A 24,275-nucleotide genomic window follows, 5' to 3' on the forward strand; every position below is an offset into this window, starting at 1 on the left:
CCCTGGGAGGAAGTGGTGGTGGCAGCTGGGCCAGGGGAGGAGTGTGTATGTGTGTGTGTGTGTGGGGGGAGCGCACAATGACGGATGGGGCTGGAGAGGGCAGAATGGAGGGAGGCTAATGGGGTGATGAGAAGACTAAGAGACACGGCCACAGGTTCCCCCCAACAGTCTCCCCAGGCTCCAAACCCCTATTGCCCAGTCCCCCTTATTCCCCAACAGCCCCAATGATAGACTGACATGGGCCCTCCCCCACCCCCATTGTCCCCCAATAGCCCCAACTCCAGGTTGCTACAGGCACCCTGTTCCCCACCCCTCCAAGCTCCATCGCCCATTGGTTAACAATCTCAGACTCTTCCCCACTGCAGCCCCTTGACCCCCAAGGCCCTGACTTCTTCCCGTACCTTGGTCTTCGCTAAATCCTGCCAACCTCCCCTTGCTCTAGGCCTGCCAAGAATAGGTTCCTGCCTCTGCCCATACACCCCCGGCCTACTGCCACTTGACTGAGGTGGGGAAGCACCTCGAGGGGGAAATCCCTGACTTCTCCCCACAAGCAAGAAATGGGACACATAAAGCTGCACAAACTCCACTGCCCCATTCCTTAGCTTGGCTGCCTGTAGCAAGAGCAGAATTTGACCCTAATTTGTAAATTCTGGCATGCAGCTCTCCTTTGCTGGCTCTTATGCAGAGTTTGCTAGTGGAAATTCCAGTGGGTTCCATTAGAATCCTCTAACTAGTCTCAATTGGTTTCTACTGGTTTAAATTGGAAGACCAGTAGCCCCAGTAACCAACAGACCAATAGATCCATCGCTCTGTTCCTCAAACCTAGTTAGCCAGGTGGAACCCATTGAAAATATTTCAAGTGGCATTTCCACTAGGAGAATAATCACAGCAATGGTCGTTTTCATTCATGCTGTGGGTCTCGCTGTTTATCTGGGTTCCTTTTTCATGCTTATGCTTTTTCAATGGTGCAGTATAGAATGCAAATGGTACAGCCACCAGCCAGCACCATAACACTGAATCCGGGACTTTCATTTGTGCCGATGTTGTGAGTCAAACACCGTGAAGGGATTTTTACAAAGGGTTGACTCGTTTTATGACCCTGCATGATGAAAAAGGCAATTCATGCTCCACAAAGGGTGTAAACCTACCGGCCTGCTTTGGGGTGTAAACTGATTGCTGCAGGGGATCAAGAGTGAATTCGTCCCTTCCCAGGAACAACATGGAATTTAAAAGAGGAGAAGTTCATCCCTGTGCAGAGGGCCCTCAAATTAATTTAAATCCTAAACGTACGTCTTAAATCCTGCTAGGGCTCTGCCCTGGGATGGATTTCAACCTAGATGCTTTATGGGGCTGTGGGGTTAGTTGTGGTGTTTGTTGTTGTTGTTGTTGTTGCTGTTCTCTGAAGCCTTAGAGGAAAGGCAGATACAGACTAGTTGGACCAATGGTAGGATCTGGTATACAAACCCTAATTTAATGCCACATCATAAAATAAACTCAAACGAGGCTGACACATCTTCAGATTTCAGTTCTGCTTTTTATCACCACTGAGCTGCTGGAAGAGGGAGCAAATGTGGGAAACAGAGTTTCCAAGAAACCACATATGTTTGGACAGCTTCTTTCCATGCTTGTCTGAAACATAAGGAAACTGGTGATCCAACTGAATAATATGAACCAAGCAATTCAAATCCTTGCATGTACATATATTCTATAAAGTCATACAAATCCTCTCCTTATGGCTGAAATATTAAGGGTGTGTGTATTGAGGGGAGGGGAGGAGGAAAATATTGTTTTGCATTAGAGTGACTTCCCTGAGGAAATTCAGATGTGTTTGAGAAACACCTGAAGAGCTGCTAGTGACAAGTGGGTTAGATTTATTTTGTCCCGCTTCAGTTCAATCACCTGAAACGGACAACTCTGCTTGATGTCTTAAATCTTTGCTGTCTCTAGTAACGTGGAAAGCTGAGCAGCAGCTGCGTTACTCAACAACAATATTCCTTCCCAAGGCTGGGAGGCTTTCACAGATAAGAAGAGTGTTTATGGCCTTCTAAGTCCTTCTGCAGTTCAGTAGCTTACTGTCACATTGCAGTGTGAAACAGTGAAAGAAGACCACAACAGTAACAGGTTTGCTGCTTGTAAAACATATATATTAAAAGGCAAACAGATCATTCCTGTTGTGAACTATAATTAACGGACTTTCTTTTGTATTGGTACTAAAGGCACCGAGAGTTCCTTTTTCCAAAAAAACTATAATGTTCTCGAGGGATAAATTCTAACACAGTCGCTCCAAAACTCATATTAGAAACCAAGAGGCCAAGGACAAAAGTACCAGACAGTTCAGCAATATTCCGCACTGGCTTACTGTAGTGTGTCCCTCTAGGAGCTGCTTATATCTGTGTATTGTTTGTTGAAGGTAAGCTCAAAGGGCTGCCTATTGTGTTTGAGAAGGCAATGATTGCATTTGTACCTGAGCCCTTGGAGCTCTTGTTCATGCTGATGATGTCCCCGCTTGTCTGCTCAGGCTCCGACTTCCTGAAGATATTTTTCATAGTTGACTGGAAGTTGTTGGTGACAAAGCAGTAGACGATGGGGTCCATGCAGCTGTTGAGGCTACTCAGAGTCACGGTCACATGGTAGACAATTAAGCTGATTTCATGGGGAATGTCTGGGTTAATGGAAATGGCCACCTGGCGCACGTGGAAAGGTGTAAAGCAGATCATGAAGATGATGAGGACGGTGGTGAGGAGCTGAACGGCCCTCATTCGCCTCTCACGACTCTGGTGCATGAGGCTGGGCTTGGACAGCGCACACATGATCCTAGTGGTGAAGAAGGTGATGATGATGAGTGGGAAGAAATACTCGCAGACCATCAGGGCAAAGATCTTGGCGAGGCAGCAGGGTGCGAAGGTTATCGCCATGATCAGGATGGAGAAAGTGACCACAGTTGCAAAGACCCAGATGAAGACACAGATCCCCTTGGCACAGCTGGGGTTCCTCCACTTACGTGAGGCTTCCACCTGCACAATAGCCAGGTACCGGTCAATGCAGATGCATGTCAAGAAGAGAATGCTGCAGTACATGTTGACGAAGTAGCCGAAGATGTGAACAAAGGAACATTTCAGGCAGTCCCCTGCGGTGTAGTACATGATGATTCGGGTGGGCAAGGAGAAGCCCACCAGTAGATCAGTAACGATCAGGTTGATGGTGTAGATGACAGAGGTGGTTTTCGTCTTGGTGCGGAAGCAGAACACGTATAGAGCTAAGCTGTTCAGCACAACGCCCACCAGGAAAATGATGCCGTTGACCGCCATCAGTGCTATCCACAAGCTGTAATAGTCTTGGTAAAGTTCTTGGTCCATATGGATGAATTTGTGGAACAAGTTATCCTCATCTGAGCTGCTAGAGTTGGGCGCCCTCGTGGAGTTGAGAAGGTTAAGGGCCGGTACTCGGGGGGAGGAGGCAGCATGCATACTCAGTGCTCTGGGGACCTGAAAGAAGGAAGCAACAGCAAAGAGACATTTACAGTCATGTTCAGGGGTTCACAGCACAGAACACTGCTGCCTCATTTTGAGGTGTTTTGAAGGCATTTACCCAGGGTTGTGGTGGAGTCTCCATCACTGGCAATTTTAAAATCGAGATGGGGTGTGTTGCTAAAAGATCTGCTCTAGGGATTATTTGAGGGAAGTTCCATGTCCTGTGTTACACAGGAGGTCAGACTAGATGATCACAATGGTCCCTTCTGGCTTGGGAATCGATGGATAATTATAGCTCCCCAGTGGCCTACAGCCAGACCATCTCAGTCTGCGATCACATCACATCTCACAAACTAAGCAGAGTCACGCTGGTGCTCTGAACAGCTTACACTCCATATTTTAAATATGGCCCAACATGATGGGATAACAAACATCAAGGAGGACCAGAGATACAGCAATAGGCAAAGCCAATGTAGGGTATACTTGGAGCTGCGGGGAGCGGTGAATTCCAGCTTGAGGAGACATACCTGGATTAGCTGTCCTTGAGCTGGCCGACCCAAATACATGCCCATCAGAGACCCTAGGCACTTACTCAGGGCAACTAGCCCCTCCTGCTGCTCCCACTGCGGGGGCTATGCTCTATTTTTAGTCCACTGACAGGATGAGAGCTAGTGCAGGCATGTCTCCTGGAGCTGGGAACCGCACTCCCAGTGCCAAGTTCAGCTGTACCTTTAGGCCTGCACACATCTGTTCAGTTTTTCAAGTGGAGAAGATACCGATCTGTTGACTCACTTATTGCTGGGAGTGGATGAGAGGCATGACCTTTCAGCAGAGTTTCACAGGAATAATGAGTAAGCACTGGGCAGACCAGAGCAGGGTGAGCTTGTTCCTTGCATACAGATGGTATGATTGATGCCACTGGGAACACAGATTAGCCAACCATTGTGGAAAAAATGGTCTCCAAATTATTAATTCTCATTTAAAAATTCTTAGCGGGTTGGGGAAGATCCTATTGCTTAGATGCTTGGGACATGTAGAAATGCTATCTGAGCAAGAATTAGGCAGCTGGTGTGCTTAGAACACAGCCTGTCATGCTGAACAGTAGTGTCTGAGTGTTTCCTTGTGCTCGTCTGTCTGTATCCACCTTGTGTCTCTTGTCTCATACTTGGATTGCATAAGCTCTTTGGAGCAGAGGCTTGTTGTTTGTTCTGTATTTCTTATAGAATATCAGGGTTGGAAGGGACGTCAGGAGGTCATCTAGTCCAACTCCCTGCTCAAAGCAGGACCAATCCCCAACTAAATCCCCAAATGGCCCCCTGAAGGATTGAACTTACAACGCTGGATTTAGCAGGCCAATGTTCAAACCACTGAGCGATCCCCTTTGTCCAGTGCCTAGAACAATGGGATCAATGACAGGGCACCTAGCACTATTCTTATACAAATCCATAAATAAAGTGCCAGACAAGCACAGCAGGTGGGCCTTGGGGCAATGTGGGAACACTAGGCACATCAGCAGTGGTCTGGGGTAAGCTTCTAGCTCTCAAGGTTGTGAAGAAAAGATTGAAAACATGATGTGGGCATAACCAAGACAGCAACATCTGCCTGAGCGTGCAAATAGCCTGAAACACTTGCTCAGAGAGGTGTAAACTGTCCCATGAATTTCAATGGGGTGTTAACTACACCTGGAAGTGACAGCAACATCTGCCTGAGTGTACAAAGACAGCAACATCTCCCTGAGTGTACAAATTGCCTACAGTGGCTGCTTGGAGAGGTGTGAACTATCCCATGGATATCAGGGGGCTGTTAACTACACCTGGAAATAGCAGGGCCCCTGCCAACACTCCCCCAAGGGAGGATTGAGTGTGGCAGAAGGGGAAACTGCAGGCAGAGATAGCTCAGCAGCCACCATGTAAATATTGGGACCCTTGTAAGAAAGGGCCCCAGATCACTACCCCGTCCCTGCCTCGCTTCCTTCCTTTGCCACTCCAAATGGAGGGGTGAGGCCATGGAGAGGTGATGGTGCCACAGCTTGGGGGTGAGCCACTGGGGTAATGTGTCTGCCTAGAGCTTTGTGTCATCTTGCGGGTGGGTCATCTAGGGGTTGAGTGGGAGCAGAGAAGTGAGCTTTAGGGGTGATGCTGTATGGTGGAACTATCACCAAACTTGATTGCGCATTAAGAACACTTCACTCTCACCACGGGCCATCATTCCACCTAGATAAGTCTTCCTGTGAACACCTTAGCATGGATATGGCCAGTGGCTGCCCCTGTGAGTCAGGAAGCCGGGTAAGGGCATGTGACATGCTCCTGAGACCCTGGACTCCATCTTGTGCTAATGATTTCCCACAAACTACACTTTGAGCTTTGTTTGGGACTGTACGTTTCCAGGCACATGGCTAAGGGTATAAAAGACCCCTGAAATGACTCTGTTTTGCCTCTTTCCTTCTCTGATTCTCTGGACTGTGGATTTACAACTAAAAGGAGCATATTGGACTATGGACTGAGGACCTTCCAATCTTTTGGAAGTTACCAGAGACTTTACAAGTCTGCAGTCTATACCGTCATTGCTACAAACGTGATCTAAGAACGTTGTCATTATTGTAGGTATATGATTCTATTAACCATATTAACTCTCTTCTTCTTTTCTTTATGAATAAACCTTTAGATTTTAGTTACTAAAGGATGGGCAGCAGCATGGTTCTTGTATATTGACCTGGCTGCGTGGGTGATCTCTTGAGATCAGAAGAACCGTTTGTCTGATGAAATTGGAAGTCCAGTGTCTGGGTGGAGCGATAAGGCCTGGAATGCCTAAGGAGGTTCCATTTTTGACTTCTTGTTAACCAGTGTGGTGAGACCGAACTTACTTTTATTACTGGCTTGGTACAATCTAATGATAGAGTTAACCACCTGTTTGAGGTGTGCCTGCCCTATTTCTCAGCAGTTTGTCCTGAATCTGGTATTCTCAGCTGTGACCCACTGAGGTACGGGGATGGATGGGAACAGGGAGAAGGGCCCAGCTGAGTGTGCCCGAGGCTGAGCCTTGCTTCCGGCGCTCTGATCTGTGTCCGGGATGGGCAGATCGAGGGTCTGGGTTCTTCAGCTACAGTCAGATAGTTGCCAGGCTGTTACCCTCGCCATAAAAATAAGGAACAGCTTCATTTTAAAGTCAAGACCCAGTAGGCTGTGTAGCAGCTTCTAGAGCTCTGTAGACATAGCAACATCAGCTTTGAGATTCCAAACCAAACTGCTGCTGCCAGGGTCCGACAGTTTAATTTTCAAATCATTCTCGGCTTACCCGCTGTTTTAAACATATTGATATAAAAACTATATACACGGAAATTTGGCTGATTGAAATACGTGGTTTGAAAAACATCTGGAATACCTCAAATCAGCCTCGTGGGACCTGGGGCTTAATGCCCCCGCCCTCCCCGAGCATCAGCCTGCATCAGCAGAGGATAATAATGAAAGCCCTGGGCCAAGCGAGCTTAAAGCACATGAGATCAAAGAATAAACTTAGTAATATGAGACACTTAGATGTAAACATGTTTTCCAGAATTAACAGAACACTAAATATCCTTGGGGATCCCGTCAGAGAAGGGGAGACGTCCTGTGCAATCTGCAGAAACCGTTGGGAAGGTTTCTAGAAAGGTCAGTGCTCTTCTAAGTGAGCTCTGGAGCATTTGAAGAGATTCTCTACATGTGCTCAACCACTCGGCTGCTCATGAGAAATTCTTGGAAACAGAACTAGCGTCGCTTTGCCTGCAGGAAGCTCCTATTAATAGATAGCCCTGTAAAATGCAACCTCATGATCAGAGCTGGTTGGAAATTCACCAGTGGAATGGGTTTCCATCCAGGAATACCAATAGCTGCAATGCTTTGCAGAAGTGGTTCTGGGGACCCCAGGCTTCTAGGTTTCCAGCTCTTTGGTAGCCTATCTGGGGGTCTGATGGAGAGCTGGGAACCTGGAAGTCCTGGGAGCACTGGCTCCCAAGTTCCCTGGATTGTGGTTCTGGGGCAGCATGGAATTCCAGGGCTTCTACCGTCAGTCCATGAGGCGGATGTACCCTGAACTGGATATTTCAGGGTTCGTGGCTCTGGGGTAGCCCACGAAGGGTATGGCCCTGGAGCTGGGGATTCCAGGGGTCTCAAGGTTCACAGCTCTGGGGAAGTCAGGGAGAATTTCAAAATTTTGGGTTTGTTCCAAAGTGCAGCAAAACCAAATCTGAAATATCAAAATGCTCCATGAAACAGACTCCCCTTTCTCTGTCCGGCCCCGATAAGGAGAGCTAAAAATGTGCTGCTTTGTCTGACCTTCACCCCCATAATTTCCTGCCACTGTGAAAATTTAAATAATTAAAAATTTTAAAAAAATGCTTTAAAATGAACATCGACATTATCTATTGAAATGATAAAAAAATAGAAATCCAGTTCTGCCCTGTCTCGATAAGAAAGTTTCTACCTGAGTCTGAAATACAGCATGACACAGTCTATATTCTGCCTCTCAAACTCAAACTGAGGGTGGCAATCGCATTTTAATTTATTTTAAAGTAAGGACAGAATTAAACGTATGAGACCAAAGGCCTAATCCAAAGCTCATGAAAGTCAAAGAAACACTCCCGCTGGAGTTGGATCAGACCCCAAGTAAGAGTCAGATACAATGCAAACAAGAGAATACAAATGAGAAACACCGACACAGTAATCCAAATCAAGAGAAAGCAGAACGCCGGAGATAGATGCCTTCAGACAATCACGGCACCAAAGATATTTCATTGTAATTTACATTGGGCAGTGAGACCAGAGCCTGGGAATTGAGACAGCCAAATTTGAATTGTTAGCTGCCCTGGGTCATGTGATCCGAGTTGCTCATCGTCTCTAGGCATCCAGTTTAGTTTTAAATGTCCCAAGTTCTGATCTTCCACTACTGCTCCTGTGAGATTTTTCTTCAGCTTTACTTTCCAATATTCACCCTATATTTTCCTTTGCTCCAGTTCAGTTCATTACACCGAGTTAGCAACATGCCTCATTATCACTATAATTGAGAGCGTCATAGGTCTGCATAGTGCTTTACAGACAAATGAAATGGACATGCCCCGGCCTCGAGGAATATTGTTCAGATACCCTAGATACTTGAGGCAAATCATATGGCTTGTCCACCTAGCCCCAGTTTAAAGTGAAGCAAACTCTTGGCCTTTGCAGCCCTAGCATCCAAAAGGTGGCAGGTAACCTTGTGTCTGCCAAAGTGAACTTACAGTGTTGGTTTTTTGTAAGGGAAAGTCCAACATGGTTGGTTTAGATCTGTTCACCCTGCCTCTACTTATCTCCATGGAAAAGGGAAGGATCTGTGTCAGGGAAAATTAGATACAGGATGACCGGGAGATGGCTTCTATTTGGGGTCCCTTTGTGCCTGCCTAGGTACCAATGTCTCAGTAACAAAGCCAGAAGGATTATGCCAAAGGTTTCCTCCCTAGCAGGCAGTGCAAAAGCTGCAGATTGGGCCCCAAGCGAAAGAGAACTTGCTCTTTCTCCAGATCAGAATTGAAATGGTTACAGAAGATTTGTAATATAAGAGTGGACTTTTATTGTTGGGTCACATTCCATTATTTTTCTACCCCCATTGCTTGGTAATATGCATTAGGAACTGGGGAGCTGGTAAGGCAAAAAACTAAAAACCCTCCACCCATTTTTAAAAAGGAGGTGGCTCTGGATCAAAATCCCAGTTAATATTATTCAGTACTCTTCAGCTGTAGAGCTCCGTGGGCTTGACAAAAGGTATATTGTCCTCATCTGTAAAATGGGGATATTGAGGCACAGAGGGGCAAAGACCCAGCTTTCTGTAGGTGTTTAAGCACTGCGGCACTCAACTTTGTAATGCCCACCTGATTTAGGAGCCTAAGTCTAATTTTCCACAAGTGGCTTAGGCACACAAGAGCCTAAATGTCATTGATTGCCAATGGGATTGTGGCTCCTAAGTGCCTATGTCCCTTTTGAAAATGAGACTTAAGCCCATAACGCTGTTAGGTATTGCAATGCTGAGTGCAGCAATCCCCAAACACCTTTAGCAAGCTAGTCCAAAGTGACTTGCTGAAGGGCGAAGAGAAAGTCAGCAGCAGAGTCAAGATTCTCCAGAGGCCTCCCAGGTCTCCTTATTTCAAATCTCGTGTGGAGGCGGGGCAGGGGTGAGCTGCTTCACTTCTCCTGCCTCCCAGGCTTGCGGCACCAATCAGATTAGGTGTCACAAGCCTGGGAGGCGGGAGAAGTGAAGCTGCCACGGCGTGCTTGGGGTGCTCGTGCGCAGAGCAGGGGTGAGCTGGGGTGGGGGGGTGCCTCAGGGCGGAGGGTGGGGGGTGGGGAGCTGCCACAAGGGAGGCGTCTCAGGGCGGAGAGGGGGAGCTACCACGGGGGGGGGGACACCTCAGGGCAGAGGGGGAGAGCTGCCACAAGGGGGGGCATCTCAGGGAGGAGGGGGGGAGCTGCCGTGGGGGGGTGCCTCAGGGCAGGGGCCCCGGGGGGGAGGGCGCAAGGTGGAAGTTTCGCCTAGGGCGCGAAACATCCTAGCATGGGACCTGTCTGTAGCAGGCAGCTAGGCAAGACGGGGATTGGGAAAAGGAGGAAAAAAAAGACTTAGGGTTGCTATTGTTTTCCTTTTTCTGATCAAGCTCCTTGTTCAGCGTTAGAAGATCAACTATCTTTGCAATTCTTTATCTTTGACCCATGCCCTGGGCTGATTCCATCAGGATTTGTGCCAGGTAGGAAACAGATGGATGCTTTGCTGGACCAGACCCTAAAGTCTCTCTCCCTGTTGTCTGCATGCTTGGCACTACGTTAGCTTATTTCTCATGGCTAGCTCAGCCCTGGGACTGTCGAGCTGTTCCCAGCAGGGCAGAGTCGACCACCAGGTTTTCATTCACTGCATTTTTAGTTTTGCTTCTGCAGCAAACACCGACTTCAGCCTCAGCTTTAGAGGCCTGATCCGATGCTTAGCAAAGACCAGAGAAGTCTTCTCACTGACTACCTTGGCCTTTGGATCAGGTCCTCTGATGTGAAGTGGGATGCAGAAGACAGGCAGCCAGGGGGAATGAACCAAGCTCTGTTGTAGCAGCACCTGCACTATTAAAGGGTTATTTAGTGGCATATGCAGACAGGATCTTGGCATGGGGGCACAGAGAGAGGGAACGAGAGAGCCATATGCTGCGACAGCCAAGACTGAAAAGAACATTAACAAACAAGCCAGAGTGTAATTAAAATAAACAGTCAAAGTTAATGCTTTGGCTTTTTCCCATCTCACAGTCCTGAATCCGAACAGCTGGGCGAATTCCCACCCCTCACCCACCTCCTGCCTTCGAACGTTACACAGCTCTCTGGGAACGGCTTCAGCGTGTGTTTAGCTTTGCAGCCGCTCTGTGTTTAAATTTCCTCCAGTGATTTATCATCTTATTTATAAACAAAGGGTTAAACCTGCTCTCTTTCGATTTAAAATGGTCAGATCCGTGTGCTGGCAAGTTCTTTCTCAACTATGGCTCAAACTGGCCAAATATGGTATATTTTGTAGACAGAGCACAGAGGACAGTTTTTATGCCATGTGTATCTCAGTGAACTTGAAGAGGATGGCTATGCTGCAGACTGCCAGCAGAATACCCTAGGTTCAGAACTGTTCAGAAGAAAGGAAACTAGTTAAACTAACCTGGGGGAAGCTCATGGGCTTTGTGGAATGTGCTGGGTTCTCTAGGGGACAATTGACCCCCATAACTAAAAGAACCATCACTAAGTGGCACCCTTGTTGGCATTCTTAGCGGACTCTAAGGTCTGGACGCACCAGAGTGGCCGAAGGTATTTAGGACCCTAAAGATGCAGATAGACACAGTGAGATTTTTAAAAGTGCTTAACTCCTATTGAAACCAATGGGAATTAGACACCAAGATGCTTCTGAAAAGCTTGCCAGGCACCTAGCCGCATCTTTAGGTGCCTAGAATCTCTTTAAAAATCTGTCCCTGGCTGATCACAATCATCCCTAAAATGGCCCCTATCGTATCACAGTTGAGGCAGGTTGGCTGGGGTGAATGGGGGAAAATTGCCTTTACCAGGCTCAGTGTCCATTCTGTGGTGGGAGAATTTTGATACTCAGGAACGGCAGTAAAGCACTTTTCACACTTGTTCACATGTATTACACTCTCTCATACAAAACGCTATGTTACACGGGTGTCAGGCTTGTAGAATGAACCTCTGTAAAGTGAGAAAGCTGCAGTTAAGGTTACGCATACCACATTAACTCTAGCCAGGCGTGTTCTTTCACCTAGGACTCTGGTTAAAAAAAAGCCATTTCAATTCTTTTTTAAAACTCAGACCCTGTCTACTACATCGGCAGAGAAGACAATTTTCAAGTCTTCATAACAAAGTCAAATCAACCCCTTCTTCTCCTTTTTTTTTTTTTTAACCAGAACACTCCAATGACTTTCTTTTCTGTTAGGGCTATTTCCATGCCAAATTCAACTCTCCCCAGTTGCCAAGCTTCCCAAGTACATTGGCATTTCGAGCTCTTCAAAAAAGTCACAAGGGTTTTATAAATGGGGAAGTATTTTGCTCAAATGTAAATAATCTTAAGGAAAAAAGCAAGGCCCTGACAGTTTCGTTCTGATGGGCAAAAGGTTTGGAAATTGGAAAGGAACTGAAAAGGGGGCTGGAATGGAAGTACTCATGGACCTTGCAGAGGGATAGGTCAATGGTTTGAGCATTGGCCTGCTAAACTCTTTGAGGGGGCCATTTAGGGATCTGGGGCAAAAATCTGTTAGGGACAGTACTTGGTCCTGCCGTGAAGGCAGGGGACTGGACTCGATGACCTTTCAAGGTCCCTTCGAGCTCTATGAGCTAGGTATATCGCCATTAAAAAAAAAATTAGTCACTCTCTCTGCTGGCACACTGGGGTTTGAACTGCAGAGCTAAAAGCATGACCTGCTACAATTTGAACAAAAGAGCCAAAATTCTGTAGATTGTGGCTTTAATGACTCATTGCCTCTGTGGATCAGCACAGCATGGCCCCTCCAACACACACTGAGCAGTGGGTTACACATGCATGCAGGGGTAGACAGTCCCTGCTCCTCAGAGCTGGCAGTCCAGAGCTAGATTCTGTCATCTGATCCACAAGGATGCAGGATCCTTCACGGATCAGATTGCAGGAGCATCCGATCAGAAAACTATACCTATGTTCCAGCAATTATATATCCTAACATCCCATTAGTGTTATGCCGAAGACCGAAAGGGATTTTTGTTAATTAAAAGAAGGCGAATTCAGTTTTTCAGAATAATTTTTTTAAAGTGTAATCGGGCCATCCAGTTGGGTACAGCTGCATTCTTTCTGAAAGCAGGCTAGAAGCTGATGCTCTGGCGAAATATCAGCAGTGCTAGACACTCTGGAGACTCTCTATTTAAAACCCAGAAAGAGCTGCACTCCTCCAGCTCTGTCATAGCTCAAGCATGGAAAATATGGAATGAAGCTAGTGAAAATACAAATCCACATACTGGGAAATATTCATGGGCTTGTCTATCATTATGTCTATTTTGCAGTGGTGTAACTCACTGACATCAACAGCGGTAGTCCTGATTTACACCAGTAGAAGTGAAGGAAGAAGAAGACCTATATATATATATATATATAGAGAGAGAGAGAGAGAGAGAGAGAGAAATATGTCACTTGCCTGTCACTAAATATACACACACAATGGTCGGTGCTCTTAAGAGTTTATTCTTATGATAAATCAGAAATGGTTACATTACACAGGTCGCCTATCTCAGTGCCAATAAAGCCTTCAAGCCACCACTGACTTGTGTATGCCACATATTAGAGAAGAGTTACTCCTGAAATGTTTAGATTTTTCAGACATCTTATTGATGCCATGGTATTTTGTATGTCCCTCTTCCTGTAAAGCCTTGGGTTAAGCAGCACATTTTCATATCTGTACAAATGATCTATTAAGTTCCCCCATTATGATTTTGAAGGTTCAATATCTCACAATCTGCCAGAGCTAGAAACAAACGCCATCTACCACTGGGAAGCATTGGAATGACATATCTCTAGTGGACACAGTGTTAATCTCTAGATCGGATATTGTGTGGGAATGCAGACCTCATTGATCCAGGACTGAGATCTGTCAGTCCCTGTCAAGGGATCAGCATAACTGGGGAGGGGGGGGGGAGTCCATGTCTGTGAGGAAGACAGGCCTTTTTGTAACAGGGTCTTTATTATTTTAGAAAAGGGGCTGCTTTCAGAAAGAAGCTCAAAGATTTTGAATGCTAATAGTACACCTGCTAGAGATGGATTAGTGAGCAGACTGGAGGGCGAGAAATATATCTCATGTCATGATGTCCATCATCTCTCTCTCTAACTCTATTCTGTAGTAACTCCTTACAAGAGGCAAAAGACATCGGTACCATACCTTTTGGAAAGGGGACGTTCTTTTGTCTGAAAGACCTCTGAGCCATGAGCCATTTGTGTATTAAGGTGAAGTTCTTCTCTTTATTTTTCTCCAGCTGCTTGGCTGCTCTTACAGGCCTGAGCAGAACTGGCTGGGGATGTGAATGGCAGAGCCTTTCAACAGGGAGTTACGTTTGGTCCCTTAACTTTCTAGCCCAGGGTTACGTGCCAAACAAAGGCAGACCTCTGAGAATCACTCCATCAGCATGTCATCCAACATATGACTTCCCCACATAGGCTTCCTGTATTTTAGTCATTGCCAATAGAAAGAACAGTATTGGCCACTCCAGAGTTTGGTTCAAACGCTGAGTGAAAGTGCAGAGGGCACAGTGTACACTGCTTCTCCTGAATGCTCATCAAAATGCTTCATTCTTATACAGCAATTTCATCCCTTGATCTCCAAGTGTTTTGTTAGCACCCTTATCCTCTTTTTACTGACTGGGAAACTGAGGCACATAGCAGGTCAATGGCACAGCTGGGAAAAAACTGCACATTTTATGACTCCCAATCAACTGTCCTTTCCATTGGACTGGACTGTCTTCCTATTTCTCTCTCTGTAGATCGATAATAAAGATTCCACAGGAAATAAACTTTTGCTTGGTTGAATTCCCAAATGTTTGAGTCTCAACACTTTTTAGTGAAATTTTCATCTCTTGTTTCAGAGGATTTTAGCACTAGACACGTGCCAGGCTTGCTGCAGTTCCGACCAACTGTACAGGCTTCGCAAGTTTTATCTTCACCAAGGAAAAGGTTTGAAATGAGCAACGGGTGGAGGATTTTACCCAGAATTTCCCACTAGTAGCAGCCATAGCAAAAGGGCATGTCAAGTGACCATGCTGAAGTGTTTCTTCTAATAGTGACCTAGGCCTTTTATGAAAAGAAGGAAAGCAGCATTTTTCTGAAAGGTTCTGTCACTTTCTGCTGTGCCATCAAGCTTAGGCCTGCATCGTTCTCCAGCCCTCAGCAAGCCTAGCTTTCTGTGCCAGGTGTTAAGAGCAAGGGCACAGAGCATCACAGCCTTCCTACTTTTTAATCCGTATAAGCCAACTTTAACGAGAATTCACTTTTAACAACAAAATACAGACCAAAGCAATGACAGATCTGTGATACCTTTCACACGAGCAATGCAAAGCCCTTTGTAAACCTTAAATAATTCTCACTGTGCATTAGGTAAATGCCCTGTGAAGTAGATAAATCCGGTAATATTATTTTACAAACTCAGCTGCAGAGAAGTTCAGGGGATGTGCACAAGGCCACACAGAACAGTCAGGAACAGAGTCTGGCCGGGACTCATTCCCCCTTCATGGGCAATCAGGGACTCAACCAAAACCAGAGAGTTACTCCAGTGGGAAAATCAAGACCAGGAGAGTTTATATACCCCACTGTTTAGTGTTCACTACACCTGTTCTTCTACTCCCAATCCATGAACGAGCTGAGTCTGCTACAGCTGCCTGTGATGGGACTCTCAAACTCACAGCACTCGATTGCTGAGTGACCAAGAAGAGCTGATTCACTTACTCCAAACCTTTTCTGAAACTACTTCACTCATTCTCCCTGGCTAACAACTGACCATTGTTCATCAGAGCAGTCATTATTATGTGCTGCCTCAGAAGTGACAGGGTGACTTACCTCTGATCTGCTTTCCTCTTTTGCCCTTACAGGATCCCTGGTTAAGAAAATTCCCTGGCGGAACTGAACATTATCCGGAAAGGAGGCATCGGTTATGAGGAGCAGAGCAACTGGAGTGACTACAGAAGATGAAGAAATGCCTACTCTCTCTCTCTCTCTTCCCCCCACCCTCTCTAAATATAGCATTGAAACCAAGAGGAAAAAATTTACTAAAAAAAAAAATTCCACTTCTTGCCTTCAGCATTCAGAATTTCTTCGCAAGCATCTGGCTTCTTGCCCAAATCTGCCTGAAATTTATGAAGTGTTAGAAATGTCGGAGAGGATTTAAGACCTTCCCCATGGAATAATCCCTATGCATCTCTACTCAATAAATCTCTGCATCTATTGCCATGGGTAGCTTTCCTACCTGCATGGGGAGATGAGCTTCCCCTCCTTGGTAGAAATCAGGAGACATATTTTTTGCTTCAGGGTGTAAGTCAAGTTTTAAATTGCCTTTGTCTAGTCTCATTGCCCTTACCAAGATCTCCAAGATCTTCCTCCTCCACTGGTGAATTCAGGGGACAGGCGAGAAGCTCTGTCACTCCTACAGACCATCTTTTTCACTTTCATTAATATAGATACCATCTGACATACTGCTTTGTTCCTGCCAAGCTCTGATACAGAACCTGAATCTCTACCATGGCCTGGCACGGTAGGAGGAGGATATATTGGGGGAACAAAAAGAGATCAAGTTGCCTAGACAGGGACTGCTGTGTCTTACAGATTTTGGGTGCTACCACATTGCAAACAATAAATAATTTCCGAACTAGTCTCTGGAATCTGCTGGCATTCTGAATTGCCAGATGACTTGCTTGCCATGGCTTGGGAAGAAGAAACATAGGTAAATGCCTTTCTTTTTCAAAATCCTACTCATTGGAAGGATGGTGTGGACAGAAGTTTAGATAGCTATCTGCCTAGTGGCAAGTAGCTCATAAGTTAGACCAGTAGACAGTCAGGACTCCTGGGTTCTGTTCCCATATGCAAAAATTTAGACAAGCTACTTAACATCTCGGCACATCAGTTTACACTTCTGAATGATGAGTTTAATTACTGTTCATAAAGTGAGTTGAGATATTCGAAAGAGAGGCACTCTCTCAAATACTATGATTAGCATGATTGCAGACTCTTAGCTAGCCAGCTGCTAGCTTTTCAGATACTGAAAGGCGAGGGAGCAGATTGGCACCCATTGCAGACAGGCCACAAAGAAGTTAGAAGTTTCACCACAGAATTAGTCCCAGTAGCAGTGGTTTGATAGCTGGATTATGATGATCTGTTCTGAGTATTGGTCAGACCTGGCTAATAAACAAACCCATTTCTCAATGGATAGGGAAATAAATGCGAATGTGCAACTCCTCTTTGACACTGAATGGAGCAGATGAGAGGCTGCCATTTCCACAGGGAGCTCACCAGACAAACCATCCAACACATTTTATTGATAATAGTAACTAAGAGCTTCTTCCTGAAACAGGGCCAATGCAAGACAAGCCTCCCAAGGCACTGGCTGCTATCATAAATATAAAGGGTAACCACCTTTCTGTATACAGTACTATAAAATCCCTCCTGGCCAGAGGCACAAAATCCTCTTACCTGTAAAGGGTTAAGGAGCTCAAGTAACCTGGCTGGCGCCTGACCAAAAGGACCAATAAAGGGACAAGATACTTTCAAATGAGGGAGGCGGGAGAGAAAGGCTTTGTTTTGTCTGTTCCCTGTGGCTTTTGCCTGAGACAGATCAAGGAAGCAAGCAATCCAATTCTTAGAGACTTAGTAAGTATTTAGCAAGGAAATGAGTTAGATTATCTTTTATTTTGGCTTGTGAATTTCTCTGTGCTGGGGGGAATGTGTATCCCTGTTTTTTCTTTTTGTAACTTTAAGGTTTTGCCTAGAGGGAAATCCTCTGTGTTTTGAATCGGATTGCCTGTGAGATTATCTTCGATTCTAATCTTACAGAGGTACTCCTTTCACCTTTTTTCTTTCTCATAAAATTTTGTTTTTTTAAGAATCTGATTGGGTTTTTTAGTATCCTAAAAACCCAAGGCTGGTCTGTGCTCATCTTGTTTATTCTCAAGCCTCCTCAGGAAAGGGGGTGGAGAGCTCCAAGTGGTCCTTTCCCTGATTCTTTGTTTGAATCATTTGGTGGTGGCAGCATTTACCTAATCCAAGGTACAAGGAAGAATTTGTGCCTTGGGAAGTTTTAACCTATGCTGGTAGAAATAAGCTTAGGGGGGTCTTTCATGTGGGTCCCCACATCTGTACCCTAAAGTTCAGAGTGGAGATGAAACCCTGACAGCCACAGACCGTGTCTAGAGTCATTTCATGGACACTTCTACAGTAGCCCCTTTGACTGTAATACAGCCTCTGGGCAGGGCTAGGGAATGTTGATAAAGGCAGGAGCATCTACATGGCATTGCTTCTGCTCCCTCCCCCTCCACCCCATTCCCACCCATCCCCTGTGCACGCTGCTGTGGGGACACTAAGCTCAGGAGCATGGAATGTGTATGGCACCCCTCAAACCCCCCTGCTACAGGACAGAATTTCACCCTCCATCGAGGATTTCATCCACAGCTGCAGAGGCAGGAATCACCTCGGTCATGAAAATGTAGTCTCAAATATGATTAATTACGAAGCCATTTTCTTCAATGGCTGCCGAATTTTGGTATAAACAGCTTAATGCAATATTTGTACACCATGTGTAGACACACAATATAACAAATGGAGGAAGGCTGGGATACAGCCAATCAGCAAGTCACAGGATCGTTCAAGGGAGATTGAGCTTTGGGTCTATAGACCAGGCCCATAAATAGACCAATGGTAAACTCAGCCCATCAATGTCTCATTGGACAGTGGTTATTAGAGAAGATTGACCCCATTTTCTGGAATGTTTTCATCCTTGGATCTTTCCCAGGGAGCCGTAGGCTGAACTTTGCGTGGTTCTGTGTTATTTTTTAATTGTCTATTTTTGGTTTTCTCCATAATCAGGAACAGGTTCTCTGGCCCTATTTCTGGAACATCCTCCCTGACCTCGGGAGCTTTCCAGTCCAGTTAGCCTTCTCCTCCTGAGCTCCAGCCCAGCCTTCTTTCTGGACACCCATGTCACTTGCGTGCTGCGAAATCCTAGGGACTTTAAAAGCAAGCATTATTGCAAGGGCTCCATGAATCATCTCTTCCCAGCTAATCATTGGCTTAATGCAGGAGCTCACATCACACTCTTCCACCATCTTCTCTACCAAGGCTCCATCTTCCATGCTGGCATGCAATGGAATGAAGGGTACAATAGAGAAGGGGTGACCCCATGGAAACAAAGCAAATACTTCATTCTCCTCTACACAGGTTGTGATGGGGACGTAATGGAGACCTTCCAGACATGCTCTTGCTCTAGAGAGTAAATCTCAAGTTAAACCTGCTGGGAGGGATTTTTTCCAAAGTCCTCGTCAGGGACAAGGAGGGGATTTTCTCCCAAGGTGTTCTCTTGATATTGGTACTCTATTGATATCGGTGTTCTGGTCACCTGCTCATTGACTGGGTGGCTCCCTGCTTTGTCCTTCTGGTGACTTTGAATGCCATGCAGCCGCTGTACTCCCATCCCTAGCACATGGGGTAAAGAGAGCTTTCCCTGCTGTCACATACTCTCCCTCATTGCTGAATTTAGAGCTGTATTCACAGTGACAGCAGCTGGAACATTTCAAGTGGTCTGTGAGACTGTGCCGAGCATGATGTGTGGAGAGGCAGGTTTCCCATGGATGGCTATAGGCCTAGCTGCAGTTAAGGTGGAGATGGCCTATCTGGTTTCTGAGCCAAATGCTGGCCCAGGCACAGCTTTCATTGACTACCAGGAGGCATAGGCACAACTCAAGGGCAGGATCAGGGCCATTATATCCCTATTTACCGTTGTTTATAATTTTCTCAAAAACCAAAAAAACTCAAACTTGTGGGCTGGAATTTCTCATGCTTGCTCAGATGAATATGCGATGATGTCAAGTATTGTGTAGCATATTCAAATGTTTAAGTGGGAAAAGGTACTAGTTAAACCTAAAACAACATATCAGAGACAGTGGGCTATTCAGGATAGGGAACTGGACTGAGAGGCAGGAGACGTGGGGTCTAGAGTCACTTAACTGTATTGTGCCTCAGTTTACCCATCTGTAAAATAGGGATAATGCTGTTTATCCAAGTGCTATGAGACATCAGATGAGACGTGTCATTATCTTAATTACACACTCTCACTGGAGAAGCAGTATAAAATGAATTAACTTCTTTAACATTATATTCTATTAGTAGCATAGATCATACCGTCACATAAAGAAAGATTGTATTGTAGTTAGAGATGGCCCCTGACCCAATCCCTAGATCAAATCCCCATGAACTTTGCAGTAGTCTGGATCTGGATCGCAGGTTCCAAAATCCTGAATCTGACCATTTCCTGGACTTTTCACACAGTTAGATCTGGATTTCATGGGGCTTGTTTAGCATCAAAGAAGGTGTTCCTCTTTCTGTCAGGCAGGGGAAGGAGTCCATATCCAGAGGCACCTCGGCTCCACTAAAGGGCTCTCAGGCAGTAGTAGAATCAGCCTTGTGGTTTAAACTGAAATGATCAGTGGGGTTTTTCTGGGAAGAATAATTGGTTGAAATCAAACAGTGGGAATGATACTGGTGTGTCTAGCAGCAGCTTCTCTGTTCTTTATGTGCAAACTGGTTCAGAAAAAAATGAGACTCCTCTTCCCCAATATATAGCAGTTCCTCAATCACCAGTCCTTAAAGACCATGCCCTTGATTTTTTTGGACAGCTGGGATGGTAGTGCCACGCAGTGAGTTTGGTACAGGACTGAGAATCTGGAGGATTGGCAATAGTTTCTGTTGTGAACCCTGACACTGATTTGCTGGAAGACTGGGGACACGTCACGGTACTGCTGCTCCACCCTGACCATCCCCGTCTGTAACATGGGGCTAATGCTATTTTCAGTTGTAGATCTCAAAGCACTTTGCAAAGGGAGGTAAACTGCAAAGTATTCAACTTCATCAAACAATAGGGGGAAAAAAACAGGGTGATTTTCTTCCATTGCCCACAACTTATAAGAACTTCCTTCCTTGTGAACCATGAAGGAGGAACCTGCAGCAATAATGGAAATATTTTGTCAAGTGTTTTGGCCCCATTGTGTTTACATCAGTGCTGATGAGAGAAATGTATTTATTTCCTCCCACTCCAGCAGCAGCAGCAGCAGCAGCAGCAGCAGAGAAGGGCTCTGTGATTGGAGAGCGAGCCTTGGACAGGAGTGTGGGAAGATTTTCAAAAGGGCACTGAGCAAAACATTGGCTTCAGTTCTAATCCGAGGGACAGAGTGTAGTGGAGAAGGGGTGAGATTCCATCAGGTGGCAGCCTGGTGGACTATAGAACATACCCTCTGCTCAACACCTAACTCCCATCTACTTGCAGCAAAGGGAGAGGGGACGTGAGTCAAACTGATCATGGAGCACAGGATGCCCAGCTCTGAGAGAGCTGCCAGCTGTTATTTTGCTGTAATGGTTATTGGGGGGGGGGGGGGCCTGAGAGTCAGCAAACCTGGCTCCTCCTCCCAGCTCTGGCACGGACCCTGTTCACGTGCTGGGTGAGGATTCTGAAGGGTTCTCGTTTTATTCAGGCTGGTTCTCCCACCCCCTCGTTTGGAGGCTCATGCTCCTTGGGAACTAGGCCCAGTTCTCTGAGGGGGAGACTGATGCAAGAGTGGAGAAGGGCCAGATTTACCCCTCCTGTCCCTGACTGGTGCCAGGGGAGTTACGACAGGGAGGACGTTAGCTCACAATGAGTGCAGATTAGTGAAAGTGCTAAAATTCATCACTCAGGCAGACAGCTCTTGAATATGGGGTTTTAAAGGCCAGTGGAGTCCATCCAGGGGCAAATCCAGGTTTATAGGTGCAGGAAGGCTGGAAGGAAGAGTCTGCATGGGGCCTGATGTTTTGGGTCCCCTGAAATATTGTTGAGCCCAACTTAGTTTCAATTCACTGCTGTCATGAAATCAAGCTCTGCTTCTCAACCTCTCGCGCTTGATTTTGAATGACGGCCCTAAACCTAACATGCCACAGGAAGTACAATACTTGTACAGCAGCTGGTGGCCAGCTGTCAGAACAGACATAGAATATCAGGGTTGGAAGGGACCTCAGGAGGTCATCTAGTCTAACCCGCTGCTCAAAGCAGGACGAATTCCCAGACAGATTTTTACCCCGATTCCCTAAATGGCCCCCTCAAGGATTGGGCTCACAACCGTGGGTTTAGCAGGCCAATGCTCAAACCACTGAGCTATCCCTCTCCCCCTAACCCATCAGGGCTGGTGGCTCAGACAGTGGCAAGACCTGCTCAGTCAAACTCTACCCTTCGTTACACCTCCACCTCCCCTGTCCTCTACCTGTTGTTCTACAAGGTGAACTACGATGGTGCATCCTGCCAGGCCAGAGCTTGGTGTGCTGAGGTGGCCTCCACTGGGAGTGGCTCTTTGGTTACATCACACACCTCTGTGTCAGGCTAGTGCTCATCTCTGCTTGGAGATGGCTCAGAACTAAACCCTGGAGCCAGCCTCACCAGCTCCTGGGGTGGGGAGAGATTCCGATTCTAAAATGAAACACAGATTTTATATTTCCCACCTAGCTCTATCCTGGGCTGAACCAACATGTTAGAGCCAAACATCCTCAGATTTGGGGAGGGTGTGTGTGTCAGATTCTGGATCCGGGTCTTAAATATTTGCTTCAGGTTCGTTGCCAGTTATGGTGTTTGCCTCTTTGGGTTAGCCATCCCAGATCAGGCCAGTGAGCATCTTGCCTCCAGTAGCTGCCTGATACCTGAGAATTCAGAAGGAGGAAACACCCTCCTCCTTTTCCTATACAATAACCCAGTGGGCCAACTGTGCCAGCCATGCTGCAGACTGAGGAAATATTCCTTCCTGACTCCTGTTATGGAGCATCATCATCATTAACCATTGTTATTTGTATTGCAGTGGTGACTAAGGGCCTTCAATCAAAGATCACAGTTCCATTGTGCTAAGGGTTCTACAGAAATACAGGGAAAAGGCGGACCCTGTCCCGGGGAGCTTAACACCTGGGTTTGTAACAAGACAGAGCAGGTGGGTGGAACAGACAAACAGGGGTTGTGGGGGAGATGGGGGATGAGGTAACAGTAAAATGAGCTTGTTTTGCCCAAGAAGCAAGTCTCAGCTCACCACCAACCTATCTGTTTTAAGCAGGACAAGATTCTAGCTGTGGATGAGTTGGGCTTCCTTTCTCTCTCCAGGGCTGCCCAGAGGATTCAGGGGGCCTGGGGTCTTCGGCGGTGGGGGGTCCCCGCTTTGGCAGTTATTTGGTGGCAGGGGGTCCTTCCGCTCCGAGATCCGCTGCCAAAGTGCCCCGAAGACCTGCGGCGGGGGCCCTCCCCCCACCGAATTGCCGCTGAAGACCCGGCACTTTGGTGGCGGGTCCTGGGGAGGAAGGACCCCCTACCATGGGTCTTCGGAGCACTTTGACGGTGGGTCCTGGAGTGGAAGGACCCCCTTGCCACCGAATTGCTGTTGAAGACCCAGAGAAGAAGAAGCTCTGGGAGCCCGGGCCCCGCAAAAGTTTTCCTGGGCCCCCAGAGCGAGTGAAGGACCCCACTCTGGGGCCCTCAGAAAACTCTTGTGGGGGCCCCTGTGGGGCCTGGGGCAAATTGCCCCACTTGTCCCCCCCTCTGGGCAGCCCTGCCTCTCTCATCTCCTGGGGATGGCGGATCCTCTGGATGAAGGAACCTAAACTGCAAGCAACATCTATTCTTTCTTTCCTTCCTTCTCCTGAGAAAGCAGCACCCTTGCCTCCATGGACAGGCTCCAGTATTTCCTCATGTTCTAAGAGCTCCGATTCCCAAGGGCTTGAATGGACCAGTAAGGGACTATTGCTTGTTACCCCCATAGAATGAAAGCTGGCTTTTTGTTGAAGTCACCTTCCTGGTCTTAATTCCTTCCCAAGGACAACCCACCCTTCTGGCTGAAGCATCATGGAAGATGAAGATGGAACAGACCTAAAAGCCCTTTTCATCCACATGTAGGAGGTTGGTTCAGGGTTCTTCCCTACAGTACAGTCTGTCCATGCCAGCTTTAAGTGATGCAGATAGTCAGGATACTACTCCTTAGAGGACTGTTCTTTACTATAATACATTTCTGATTGACCTCTCTTTGTTAGCTCCAAAGAGAGCTGTGTCCAACCCATCTCAGTGAGAGTGTCTCTCCTGCTCCGAAGGGACCATATTGCCTCTGAACTGCCCTGATGGTCCAGGTCTGAACTCAGGTCCCTCCTCTGGCACTGCTCCATGTTATGTCACTGGGCCATTGCTCTCACTAGCAGCTGTTTCTTTTTTTAAGCTTAAGAAGCTAACTGCCAAGAATGCTACATCCAGTTTTGCAGTATCACGTGGATCTTTCTTTAATTCCCAGCAAAGGATTTCCTGCTGGTCTTGTTTGTCAGGGAGACACAGAGGGATATTTGCATTTTGAGCAGGAGGATGTGTGTGTGTGTGTGTGTGTGTGTGTGGGGAAGGGGATCACCCTTGCATAACAGATGCACTTGTGAATTCAGCACTGGGCCCCCTTAAAGCTGCTCCTGCCCAGGTCCCAGCTTTTTGGTGGGATAATTCGCTTAGCTGGAGTAGTGTGAAGGTGCAGA

The 24,275-nt window shown here is 46.6% G+C and overlaps 1 protein-coding gene across 2 annotated transcripts in view; it reads right to left on the minus strand.

Moving 5' to 3' along the window:
* Nucleotides 1-391: 391 nt before the first annotated feature.
* The window catches only part of GPR20 (G protein-coupled receptor 20), a 31,903-nt gene continuing 8,019 nt past the window's right edge, over nt 392-24,275 (minus strand). The window contains exons 1-2 of one of the 2 annotated variants that reach the window (XM_050941141.1): nt 15,564-15,707; nt 392-3,485 (exon numbers count right to left, since the gene is read on the minus strand). In XM_050941141.1, the coding sequence (XP_050797098.1) occupies nt 2,385-3,467 (1,083 nt within the window). In that variant the 5' untranslated portion in view covers nt 3,468-3,485; nt 15,564-15,707 and the 3' untranslated portion in view covers nt 392-2,384. Of the gene's footprint in view, nt 3,486-15,563; nt 15,708-24,275 lie in introns of those variants that run through there. The other variant, XM_050941142.1, reaches the window with a different exon arrangement.

The sequence above is a fragment of the Gopherus flavomarginatus genome, chromosome 2, assembly GCF_025201925.1.
Source record: "Gopherus flavomarginatus isolate rGopFla2 chromosome 2, rGopFla2.mat.asm, whole genome shotgun sequence".
Lineage (NCBI taxonomy): Eukaryota > Metazoa > Chordata > Testudines > Testudinidae > Gopherus > Gopherus flavomarginatus.